Consider the following 13434-nt stretch of genomic DNA (forward strand, 5'->3'; position numbering starts at 1 on the left):
TTTAATTGCTTTAAGTGTTTCTTTCTTAGAAATTAAGTCAAAGATCAACATGTTTTGTTGCAGCACTTTGTGTAAAACATTTAAAAAAGTATTTATTTTCTGCAAAAAGTCTTTATTTGTATCCAGACGCACAAAATACTGTAAATAAGAAAAAAAAAAAGCAGATTTACATTCATATACAGTTTGTTGATTCTCCACCTTTCAGCTGCAGCAACACCGTTTCTATACACACAACAACACACACACACACACTCGAATCATGTGCTACACAATAACAAACATACTTTGGCATTATTGCTGAAGAGCTGTAGATACAGTCGCTTGTATGATCGACTCTTGGACATGGATTCACATTTTAAAAGGAAAATGAAAAAAAAAAAAAAAGTAGGAAAAGAAAAATAGAATAATATAAAAGTTCAACAAATTGTTATAGTAAAAAAAAAAACAACCCAAAGACTTCAGTGCAGAGAAGAAGACAAACAAGTGCTTTGAGTCCAGGAAGGGTTGAGGGTTCAATTCTTCTCACCGTGTAACAAGAACCTGTTTGTGATGCAAACGAAACCGTGAAAGAAAGAAAAAGTCGTTTGTGAAGTAAACACATAAATGAGAAAAATGGGTAAAAGTCGTGATTCTCTTCTGATGTAACTCTGAGGACGTTTGCTAATGTTTGCCGACGTGTTGCATCAGCGGGAGGCCCGGGCTCGGCCGGTGCTCAGATGACCCTGTAGGTCAGGTAGTCTCGCAGGGGTCTGGGGATGGGCAGCTCCTCCACCTGCCGGCTGCTCATCACGCGTCGCAGGGACATCCTGGACATGTGCTGCAGGCTGCCCACGCTGCGAGGACACTCCCAGAAGCCAACGCTGCCGTCTTGACTCCTGCGGCGACACATTCACTTCGTCATTCCATGGAAAACATCACGTCGTTCAAAGACAGACATGAGGACGAGTCAATGTTCGTTCTCGAGTCGAACGTTCATGTTGATATTGTGACTTGTAAACATGTCAGAGTTTAAGATAAGATAAGAAACAGACAGGATTGATGTCTAAGATAATACACAGACTAACAATAAGAGTAAAACTATTACTATCGTAGTTCTTTTATGGTCTGTATTTTAATTAAGTGTGTACAAAATTAAAATAATTAGATTTTAATCTAATATTCACGCTAGTTTGTTCATTTTTGTGTTGCAAAGAAACTAGTATGTGTGTGTGTGTGTATATATATATATATATGTGTGTGTGTGGTGTGTGTGCTTGTGTGTGTGTACATAATTATGTGTGTGAGTGCATATATTTGTGTGTGTATATATTTGTGTAAATATACATGTGCGTGTGTAAATTTATATGTGCCTGTGTGTATAAATATACATATGTGTGTGTATATATACTGTGTGTGTGTGTGTGTATATATACTGTCGGCATGTCTGTGTGTGTGTCTGTGTCTGTGTGTATATAACGACAGCAGTCGTTACGTTTTTTGTAGCCAAATGAGCAGCCCGGCTGAGGACGAGAGGATACAGTCGACTCCAGCAGCTTTTAAAGCTTCATAAAGTGTAAAACCTAATGATTTGATAGATTTACAGCCTTTGGTGATAAATATAGTAATTTATAGATGAACCAGTTTAGATTATTTTGTGTAGTTACTGAATGATGTGACATTTGTGTGTTTTACAGTCGACTTGAACATCTCCAGCAACAACATTGAAACATTTACAACGACTTCCTTCTGTCATCACGAAAGAATGTAACCGTGAACCAACTTGGATGACCCGTGATCTCGTGGGTGTGAGTCACCGTGAGTGTGTGTGTGTGTGTGTGTGTGTGTGTGTGTGTAAGTGTGTGTGTGTCTCACCCTGCAGCGAGGACGCCTCCTTCAGCTGAAAAGGCACAACAGAGACCACTGGATAAGGAGCTGGTGGCCTGTGGACTTCGCTCCTCCAGGTTCCAGAAACGAACGAGCCTGATAAACACATGTATTTGTCACGACCAGATAATGACAAGAAAGTCACGCAGAGACGAGGAAATATGAAGAAGCGTATCAAAGGATTATCTTCACTGTGACTCGTGTGAGCGACGAGGAAAGACTGTCGGGATTGTTGTGTCTTTCCATGTTGATGCAGACGAACACAAGGTCAAACACATGAAGATGTCGCTTTAACACGTGACAATCGTTTGGATAGAAAGTTAATGTTGTTGATTCATTGGTTTTTGTGTCATTTATAGAGTTTATTGCTCAGTTTCAAATGGTCAAATGATATTTTAAGTGGGGAATCCTTTTTTTCCAGGAAAGCTGATATGTTTTGATACTAAACAATGTTTATACTACTTTGTGGCAAGTGTACTTGCATTTCTTTTTTGATGATTTGATTAATTAAGCTATTCTTATTTTAAGTGTATTTATTTATTTCTCTAATGTTAATAAAGTTATTCTTGTTTCAAGTGTATTCGTATCGTTTTTCCTTTTATTAATGTTAATAAAGTTATTCTTGTTTTAAGTGTATTTTTTTTATTTCTCTAATGTTAACAAAGTTATTCTTCTTTCAAGTGTATTGTTTTTAAATCTATAGTTAATAAAGTTATTCTTTTTTTAAGTGTATTTTTTTTAAATCTAAAGTTATTCTTGTTTTAAGTGTATTTTCTATTTCTCTAATGTTAATAAAGTTATTCTTGTTTCAAGTGTATTTTTTTTAATCTAATGTTAACAAAGTTATTCTTGTTTTAAGTGTATTTTTTAATTTCTCTAGAGTTAATAAAGTTTTTCTTGATTTAAGTGTATTTGTATTAAAAAAAATTAAGTTAATAAAGTTATTCTTGTTTCAAGTGTATTTTTTTTAATCTAATGTTAATAAAGTTATTCTAGTTTTAAGTTCATTTCTCCAATTTTATAAAGTTATTATTCGCTTGAACAGTTTTTTGTATTTTCTTATTAATTCCTTAAGGATAAAATGTCATGAACTGATGAACCTGTAACAAGTTTCTAGACCAACGATCCTCAGGTGAGCACGAGAGCAGCCGACAGAAGACGAGATCACACACCTGTCATCGGCGAGGCTGGCGATGTGACGTCCATCAGGGCAGAAGCTCACGGAGCGAACCCAGCGGTCGTTTGCTCCTCCGGCGAAGATGGGAGAAGGAGGCGGGAACAGGTGACTGAGGACAAGAAGCCACCAAACATTGCATTAAAAAAAAAAAAGCTGGCGATGACAATAAAGGATGGAGTCTCACCCGAGCTCCAGCAGGATGGTGCCCAGCTGGTGGTCCCAGATGATGACCCGGGTGTCGTACGACGCAGTGGCCAGCAGCGAGCCGTCTGGCGAGAACTCACAAGACACCACGTCATTGTGATGTCCCTCCAGCTTCTGCATCAGTGTCAACTTATCCATGTTCCATAGGAACACCTGCAACATAAGGCCCGCCCGTCAGCGGAGCACTTGAGTAGAAAATATATCATCTCTTCTATCTTTGCTATCATCAACTTTTAAGAGTAATTATGGATAATTAAACAACTTTTAATGCTCAGTGTCATCGTTATTACGGCGTTAACTTTAAACCAGGCTCATGCTGATCAAACAGTTAAGACAAAAAATGACTAAACATCATTATCTTAAATCACATCAACATCTAACTAGACATTGGTTTTAAAAAAAAAGAAGCTCAATAATGCAACACAAACAAGAAGAGAAAGTAAAGCAAGTATTAACATTATGTTACTCCACGGGTTTCCCATGTCAGAGTTTTAGTGTCTCTGTGATTACAAAAGGCTCGTGTGTCCGGCAGAAGCAGACGCAGAGAGACAGATACTGCAAGAGAGAAGAATATTTTATGGCCAAAGGGTTTCACCGCCTTTGGCAAAATATGCATATAAATACAAGCACACATGTTCACGCGCGCACGCACAAACAAACGCACACAGAAGAAACCGTTCAAGTCATTCTTTACAGTTTTTAACACGTGTCATGGTTTATAACCGCAGCACAGATCATGCACTTTAGCATCTATGGGTGTCACGGACATCCATCTCCCTCTTTTGACCTCGACTTAACCTCGTTTTCATTCAATCCACTTGAATAATTGAAGATTCTAGTCAGATTAAGCTATTATTTTTTTTAAAACAGATCAAATACATGTGTATGCATAAAAAGTGAGTATATTTATTAAATAAACTTGTTGTTTAACCCTAGAACACTCACCCCCCCATTTATCACCGTTAACTTCAGATTCTCTTGCCGATTGATCAATTAAATATGTCGCCACAAAACACAACCATAGCACAAGTGGGACGCACTGATCACCCCCCCCCTTACTTATAGTGCCAACAAAACAGAAAACTCCCATGATGCCTTTCTACACACTGCTCCATTTAGTGGCGGCTGTTTGGTCGCTACTATACCGAATGTTGCCACGTCAAAAGTGATCGACGGCCGTGTTTGGTTGGCTGGGCGGCAAAGCATTATGGGAGGTGTTCAGCTCACCGTTACTGAGAAGCTTGTTAAGAGTGACGGCACCTCATAAACAAGTTCTAAAAAAGTTGTTTAATACATTTTAATTTAAACAATTGGTTAATTAAATGGTCACTAGTTCGCAGATTTAATTAAATGTGGGTAGTTTTCGGCACATTTTTCGTCTTCAGTATATTTTAGGAAAAGTTATTTTGACTTTTAATCGGTCAATCGAGAATAAATTGGTGTGTTTAGTGAAAACGACAAGTAAACACACAACCTAGAAAGGCATCTATTAAAGAAATAAGGATAAAAAAGGGAATCATGGCGATTGTTGGATGTTAGTAAAAACACTAAAACTAGTCATAGCATGACTAACAATACAGTACAATGTCATGTGACCTCGAGCGTGAGGGTGAGTGTTCCAGGGTTAAACACCGTCATCCGTGGGGGGGTATAATAAGATAAATAAACATGAATATAAATTTATAAATAAAGTTTTCTGGACGTTGAGCGCTGAAGTGGTTTCATAACAGGGACAGAAGTTTAGACCAGGGACCATAACAGGCTGCAGTGTGGACAGAGTTCTATTTAGAGGTCGGGGGGTGTGTTGTGGGGGGGAGGGGGAGGGAAGAGGGGGAGGAAGGGTGAGGAAGGACAGAAAGATCATGTTTTCCTCCGGCTACATGAGCTACTGAACCGAGGGCTAACAAATGAACGGAGAGACTGCGACAGCAGAGGTAGACAGACACAGAGCAGCACCTACGTACTGAGTGAGCTCTGGGCTCAGGTGCCAGGCCGCCCCTGCCAGGTGCCTTTGGGCAACTGTGTGCATCCCTGGTTTACACCGGCCGCGCAAAATGTCAGCGCGACGCTCGCCTCACAACCAATCACACACTGAGCTCTGCCACCACCTGTGACAGGGAGAGCAAGACACACACACTGTAGGGACACACAGAGCCTGACAAACCTTCCACCGGTAGTTACTCTCTGTCTACGACACTCTAGGCTAGCAGTGACCGCTGGCTGGTTTAGAACTGAGACCAGTTGAGAAGAGAAATCGAAACGAACAGATGATATGGAAGAATGTCGGCGCCGTCGCAATCTTGACTGGTTGAATTTTTTACATTTCAAATGTTGATTAAAAAAGAAAATAAATGAAAATTTCATCAAATATTTTTTGGCGGAATAATTGAATTCAATAGTTTGTCTATTGGAAGGTTCACAATGTTTTTATTTAATAATAATATGTCTATTTATACAGCGCCTTTCAATCATTTTTATTTTGAAAGGTTGAATTCGTTTTTATTGAATAATTAAATGTAACAATTCCTATTTTTGGAAGGTTGAATTGAATATTTAAACTCAATAAATTCAATATTGAAAGGTTTAATATGTTTTTATTAAATAATTAAAGTCAATAGTTCATATATTTGGAAGGTTGAATTATTTTTTATTGAATATTTGAATTCAATCATTTATATGTTGAAAGCTTCAATTTGTTTTTATTGAATAATTAAATGTAACAATTCCTATTTTGAAAGGATGATAAGCTTTTATTGAATATTTGAATTCAATCATTTATATGTTGAAAGGTTCAATTTGCCTTTTAACAACTGTTTTTTTCACATGGACTTTGATATTCAAATCAACATGATTTTAAAATAAATTTTCTAAATTTAATACCCTTCTAAAGTAAATTTAAAAAAATGTTGCTTTTGAAATTCAAACCATTCAAGGCTGCGATGGCACTGAACCGACTTTTAACCATGTTTAAAATGACTTGTGAATTAAACACATTTGCTATAATTCTTCATTTTAGCATCAACAGTTAGTTTTAAAGCACATTTTCAAACATGCAAACACCAAACCAATCAAGTCTTTTCTCTCTGTCCATCATTGACAAGCAAAGAAAAACCCTGAGCTGAGAACATTGATTTCACCAGGATATTTGTGCTAAATTAAACATGTTTTTATGTCTACATCGACTAAAATCAGACAAACGACTATGAAATAAAAGGTTTTTCTATTCACACTTACTGCTTTGCCAGCACCGACGGAACACAGGACGGAGGAGTCGGGGGAGAAGGCGCTGCAATGAACCCAGCTCTGATGCCCCCACAGGACCTTCACCATGTTTCCTGCAACACAAAGTGTTCGTCTATGAACAGGTGATGATGAGCTTCGCACTAAACACACTAAAATATTGCTTCTCGGACATTTATATCACTTTAAAGATAATCAAATGACCAGATGTCACTGATGTCAGCATTAGACGGATGCAAAAGTTTGTGCTCCTTTGGAAAATCCCTGCATGAGTTATGGAAACATAAACATCTCTGTAGTAAAATCATTGTTATTGGTCCAAAAGACACATTTTTATGTGTATTTACGTAAAAATAAGCCAGTGCATAATTGTGGGTACCCCAAAAAAACGATTCCATTAATATTTAGTAGAGACTTGTTTTGTTTTTAAAGTCTTGCAGGAGGTATGTCAGCCTATTCCTCCGTACGAATCGCTCCAGTTCAATCCGGTATCTTGGCTTCTGTCTGCAGAGAGTCTGCTTCGAATCGATCCAAACACTTTCAATGATTTTAAGGTCTGGTGACTGGGATTCCAGGAGATTGTACTTGTGCTTCTGCATGAATTCCTTGGTGGATTTTGAACAGTGCCAAGGATCGTTGATCTGCTGAAAAAAAATCTTCATGTAGCTTCAACTTCGTGACCCACTCGTGAACATTCTCGTCAAGAATCTGCTGCTACTGAGAGGACTTCATGTGGTCCTCGACGTTAACAAGGTTTCAGGTCCCTGTGCCCCTTAACATGATGGACCCTCCACCAAATCTCACAGTAGGCAAGAAGTTCTTCTTATTAAATTCAGTGTTGTTTTTGTCACCATAGATACCTCCTCTTATTTTGGTTTTGAAAACACTTAAATGTCTACATATCTATAGTAAAATCAAATCCTGTTTCTGTGATCTTCTCTTATAAGGTTAGAGCAAATTATCATGAAATCCTAGAGGATTTCCTTTTGCAGGAAGAAGGGAAATACATGGAATTCTTAAAAGTTTAGTGTCTACATATTTCAACTTTTTTCTACTTTTATTTTGCATAACATGTATAAATAAATAAATGAAGAACAAACAACACTTGATAAGATTTATGTTGATAACATTCACAGATTAATATTTATGTATTTAAACATTTTTCTTTATATTTAAACCATTTTCCCAACCCTCGTCAAACACTTCCTTCCTTAATTTCAGTCCAAGTCTCTCCATAAATAACATGCTTTAGATCACATTAGTCCATTCTCTAGGTCAGGGGTCGCCAACCCGCGGCATAAGGACATAGTTATAAACAAACATGAGTCAGTTCTATACGACACACTGCAGCAAAAATACAGTACAAAACATTGTAAATGCTTAGAATGATATTCAAAATTTAAACTCATTTTCTACTCGCCCTCATGTCGTCTCAGGGTTGGGATTATTTTCAGAGTAGTCGACATGAGGGGTGAGTAGACATGAGGGGTGAGTAGACATGAGGGTGAGTAGACATGAGGGGTGAGTAGACATGAGGGGTGAGTAGACATGAGGGTGAGAGTAGACATGAGGGGTCAGTAGACATGAGGGGTGAGTAGACATGAGGGGTGAGTAGACATGAGGGGTGAGTAGACATGAGGGGTGAGTAGACATGAGGGTGAGTAGACATGAGGGGTGAGTAGACATGAGGGTGAGTAGACATGAGGGTGAGTAGACATGAGGGGTGAGTAGACATGAGGGTGAGTAGACATAAGGGGTGAGTAGACATGAGGGTGAGTAGACATGAGGGTGAGTAGACATGAGGGTGAGTAGACATGAGGGTGAGTAGACATGAGGGGTGAGTAGACATGAGGGGTGAGTAGACATGAGGGTGAGTAGACATGAGGGTGAGTAGACATGAGGGTGAGTAGACATGAGGGGTGAGTAGACATGAGGGTGAGTAGACATGAGGGTGAGTAGACATGAGGGTGAGTCGACATGAGAGTGAGTCGACATGAGGGGTGAGTAGACATGAGGGTGTGTAGAGAATTAGTGAAAGTTGAACTTTTACTTTTTGTTTATATATTATATAGTAATGGCATAAAGCTAAACAAAGTAAGTAATCCTTATGGCATCATATTTTATATTTGAAGTCGAAACAGTTTTTGCGGCTCCCAGTGTTTCCTCACTTTTTTTCTAACTGGTTTCAGAAACAGTTTCTCTTCAGATTTCTTCTTCTCTCCAGATCCCACAGGGTTGCGTGTCCGAGCCATGCTTGGCTTGTGTTTCCGACAATTCAGATCCAAACTCGTGACCAGTTATGTAACTCGTGCAACTGCATTTATTCAGCAGCGATCGCTTCTTTTTACTACAGTTTGTTTTACGTGATCCAACATTGTTATCGTTTCAAAACCCATAAAGAAAGAAAGTGAGATAAAACAATCTCTATGTGTATTTACTGTATATTTAAACTCACAGTTTTGGTCGTAAAATAACTTTAAAGAGGGTAAAACAAAAATGAAAAAGAGCGTCATACCATCGTCTTTGAGGTCCCACACACGCAGGGTCTTATCTCTGGACGCGGACACCAGCATGAGACTGCCGTCGGGGGCAAAGGTCAGATCTCGCACTATGTCAGTGTGATCCATGAGATTCAGCAACAGTTTCCCTGCAGCATTGAAAACAAAACGATTAGTAACGAAACGATCTTCAACCTTCGACATAAACTAGACTCCGCTCACCGGTGTAAACATCCCAGATCTTGATGCGTCCGTTGCTCAGGCCCGTGGCCAGCAGCAGCTGGTCCTGGCCGAACTTAAATCTGTGCCACTCGATGTTGACGCAGCGACTCTGCTTCTCTGGCACCGACGAGCCGAAGGCTAATCCCCAGACGATGTCGCCGCAGTCGATGGTGCGCTCTTGAGGCTCGCCCGTCTGAGACGCCTCGCAGCTTTGGATGGAGGAACGTCTGGGGCTGGTCGCACTGGTTTCCTCCCCATCTTGTCCCGAAGAACTAATGGTAAAAAACAACAACTATTAAGCTGATTTTCACTGGCAAATTGAACGTTAAAGTTTGTATATTTAATTGATTGATTAATCAGTGATTATCAGACATCTAACTTTGTGGTTGGAATGAAGCTGGACTCACTGGTGACAGTTGCTGAGAGGAGATCACTGGACAAACTACTGTCCATCATGGATGATGACAGTCGTCCTCTCAGCACTGTCATCAGTGAGCAGAGAAGCCGAATGAGTGCACGAATTCCTGGTGCAAAACAAATAGACTCAGGGACTTATTTATTCCTCGGGCTATTAAATTGTACAATTCTGAGTTCGGGGGCAGGAGTGGAGTAAAAGTATAATGATATTCTATTCTATGTTAGTGTTTGTATCCTTTGTCTTTGTTATTATTCTTTGATCTATGTTCTTTATCTTCATCTTTAGACTTAGATTGTATCATCTTGTTCTTTCTCTTTATTTCTCTTTGTTCTTGTTCTTATTTTATTTTGATTTATTTGTATGAATAATTGCTGTATTGCTGTGGCTAATTGGAAAAAAAAAAACAATTTCAATAAAGTTCTACCTAACCTAACTATACTCCGTGAAAACACTTTTTTATTTATTTGATTTACCAATGGGTAAAATAATAGTGGTGGTACAGCTCATTAAAGTTCTTACTTTTATATATAATTTTGTATACAGTTTACTTGATTTAGAAAGTAATTGATCTTAGAACGTTAAATGTGTAGTACTTTTCCAAAGTTAATAACAAAGGTTTGGAGGCAGAAGACGATCGACATATGACACGTGAAGTCTCCTGCTATTGGTCGGGCTTTCGTCCTCCCACACGCATCTCAGGCTGTACGGATTAGTTATTAAAACAAATGTTCTCGGAGAAACGGTAAACACTATGTTCTCAACGTTACTTATCGGGTAATGATACAACAGCCAGTCGAGCGATGATAACGCCCGGAGATTATTAGTGATGTAAACCGTTCCTCAAGTTTCTATTTGACTCTAATTCTTGGAGTCCAGATTCAATTTAAAATCCATTCTCAATGTATAAACTGACTAAGTGAGGCAGTTGGTTAATGATGCTCATCCTGACATCAAAACATTTGACTGATATTCTTCCTTCATTGGCACAAAAAGGTTGATTTTAGTCGTTTTTGATAGAAAATACAAACTATAACAACACAAACCAAAATAAATACAATAATAATCAATATAAAAACAATAAACAGGAGTAGAAGAATTGTACAGAATTGAAGGGAAAGGAGATAAAAACACAAATAAAAAACAATGTTTTTATTTATCTCTAAATAAAGATAAATATGACAAATTCAGTTTGTATTAAATATTTGAAGCGTCATCGATATTTGATTCGATACTGTGGACAAACCAGTAATTTTTTATCAGTGCCAAAATCGGGCTAAAATAATTAACATAAAATGGGTCCAAAAAAAGGTATTTTATAAAAAATATATATATATATATAAAATCCTTCTGGACATGTTTCCATAGTAATACATTTTTTGGTTAGTTGTGTTTTTTCTGAAGTGTGTAACCAATAATGTAACACCTGCTATTGTTTTAATTGCAACACTGAAGTTGTGATGTGAAAAGGAAAGAAACGAAAATGACTTACAAGTTCTTCAGACATTTTTTCCAGGGTATTAGCTTGACAATGCGATGTCCTTGAGACCAAGCAAAGTAGGAACCATTTGGTGCGAAGGCTACGGTCCAAGCCTCGCGTCCGGACTTCTGGTCGAAGGGGGCCGCAGGTACCCGGAGTTCACCGATTAACTTAGCCTTTCCTGGGGACAGCATGATGGTCGTGAATACAAGCGCTCAGATGTTTTTCCACGAGTCCCGTGTGTACACAAGCCAACGCAGGATTATCACTGACAATGGAAGACTGATGACTTGCCATTTAAACCACCCAAGTAAGTTAAACAATAACAGAATGTGGGTCACGTTTGAAAACAAAAACATCCTTAAAAGTCAATAAACATGGATCGTAAACATTAAAGAAGTTGTAGTAGTTTATGTCTTTACTTTGGTGGCGCGTCGATTGATGCATTTGGCCTCGATTAGTACGGACTTACTCTGAGAAATAAACAATAGTTTTATAAATGTACTTCGTAGACCGTCTCAAGTTTCAGGTGCAGTGTTTGCAGAACCGCCCTCATGATTGATGAGGAGTTAGTAAGAGCAGGCGCTCCAGGATTCAGTCGTGTCAACAAAGCTTATCAAAACGTTGGGAGTAAATTTTTTCTTTGGCCTTTAGATTTATACGCACATTTTTTTAATGTTTTAACTTTTATCTTCTCAGTCGTAATATTAAAATACACGTTTTGCTGACGAGAAATGTATTTACACTTGTGTATTTTTTTCCTTTATTAAGATAATTTATGATGCATTTGTTTACTTGTTTATTTCAACCTCTTATATCCGATGTATTCGATATTCTTTATACTTGTTATAGAATATAATAAATGGAAGTGGACTTTTTAAAGTTATTTAATTCTTACGTAGACATATTTTTGAGTGACAACAGGGGACTTGAGCATAGAAGTTATCAAGTGTTCCATTTGATATTAGGTTTATCCTCGCCTGGATTTGATAATCCAATGTTTTATCGCACGAATAAGATGGAGGAGAATATGTCAATATATTAAATGTCAGCGTGACATTAAAAATACTTGAATCAGGTTTCACGAAATAAAAGATTTAAAGTATGTACTTGTAACTTCATCATCGTTTTTAAAATCCTCAGAAAAATTGCATTTATATTTACTTATTATTAAAAAGTGAGGCGTAAATAAAAACAAAATAAACAAACAACGTGACGTCACAGGGCGACGTGCACGTACGCACATCACGCTACGAATCGCTAGACGCGGATGGATACATCTCAGGTCCGCCACCGACACAGAAACGTTTTCAGTTCTGAAAAATACTGGGTTGAGTATTAAACTGAAATATTTGCAGTAATGTTGTCTTTAAACAACAGAAACGAGAATTGCGTGCGACGCATTAAACTACAACTCGACAAATGGTCCAACAGTGACAACAAATAGAGCGCCAAAAAAACGTCCATAAGGTCACTCGACTATACAGCGATATATAGGTCACGGTTACGTAGATAATACCTGTACGTTCGGACGCCACTCACCTATTTCGATTTGGTTTAGAGAATCTGGGAAGCTTGCCATCTAAATGTGGACGGAACGGGAGGAACACAGCGTCGAGGAAAGAGAGGAAAAAAAACGCTACAACTGTGTCGCTGGAAAAGACGCTTCTCTTGTGACGCTGGTCGAGATCCCTCCGCCAAAACCTCGAGTCCCGGTAAAACAAAAAATGTGTTTTTTTAATATATTCGTCAAAAGACGGATATTTTAAATATTTCTTTTTTTTAAAAAAAATCTAATTTTCCAGTGTTGAAGTCTCTCCTTCACTGAACTATTCTCCTAGAGTCCTATAAGTGATCTGACGTATGTAGTCAGTATTTCAGGAGGGTCGACCACTGGAGGGTGGGCGGAGCCGTCTACGTCATCAAGGTTTCCATGGCAACGGTTTTAATCTGAGCCCCCCCCCCTCCGTACTGCTGGTTTTAACATTTTTCTGTCACTAAATTAATATTATTGGATGGTCAAGTTATTTTTTTTATCTATAATGTGTGGTCGAGTAACAGAAACACAATAATAAAATACATTTATTTTTAAATATATTTCCTTTTTGTAAGTAATAGTTATTTGTAAAGCGCCTTTCCTTATGCCAACAACTTCTTATATAATATTAAGGTAAGGTAAGGTAAAACTTTATTGATCCCTCAGGAGTTCTCCTTCGGGAAATTGTTATTTTCCAATAGCCACAGAGAATACAGCAATTTGTCGTGAAAAATAAATAAAAAATAGAACAAGAACAAAGAGAATAAAGAGAAAGAAGAAAGAACAAGATGAAACCAT

At 38.1% G+C, this 13434-nt stretch overlaps 1 protein-coding gene across 1 annotated transcript; it reads right to left on the minus strand.

Annotated features, from left to right (window-relative positions):
• Positions 1–2: 2 nt before the first annotated feature.
• Positions 3–12958, minus strand: wsb1 (WD repeat and SOCS box containing 1). Its single transcript, XM_087795379.1, has 9 exons — positions 12642–12958; positions 11112–11280; positions 9205–9476; positions 9000–9131; positions 6479–6579; positions 3225–3397; positions 3036–3149; positions 1852–1959; positions 3–875 (listed from the first exon to the last, which is right to left on the minus strand). Exons 1-9 carry the CDS (start codon positions 12679–12681, stop codon positions 713–715), a joined length of 1272 nt encoding a protein of 423 aa, XP_087651505.1. The 5' UTR covers positions 12682–12958; the 3' UTR covers positions 3–712.
• Positions 12959–13434: the final 476 nt, after the last annotated feature.

This window comes from Callionymus lyra, chromosome 7, assembly GCF_982586985.1.
Source record: "Callionymus lyra chromosome 7, fCalLyr1.hap1.1, whole genome shotgun sequence".
In the NCBI taxonomy this organism is placed as follows: domain Eukaryota; kingdom Metazoa; phylum Chordata; class Actinopteri; order Syngnathiformes; family Callionymidae; genus Callionymus; species Callionymus lyra.

Coding starts and splice junctions, on each gene's coding strand:
- wsb1 (XM_087795379.1), bottom strand. CDS start 12,681: ATGGCAAGCTTCCCAGATTCTCTAAACCAAATCGAAATAG. Junction 3,398..6,478: donor CCGTCGGTGCTGGCAAAGCA/GTAAGTGTGAAT, acceptor CTTATGTTGCAG/GTGTTCCTATGGAACATGGA. Junction 3,150..3,224: donor ACCATCCTGCTGGAGCTCGG/GTGAGACTCCAT, acceptor TCTTGTCCTCAG/TCACCTGTTCCCGCCTCCTT.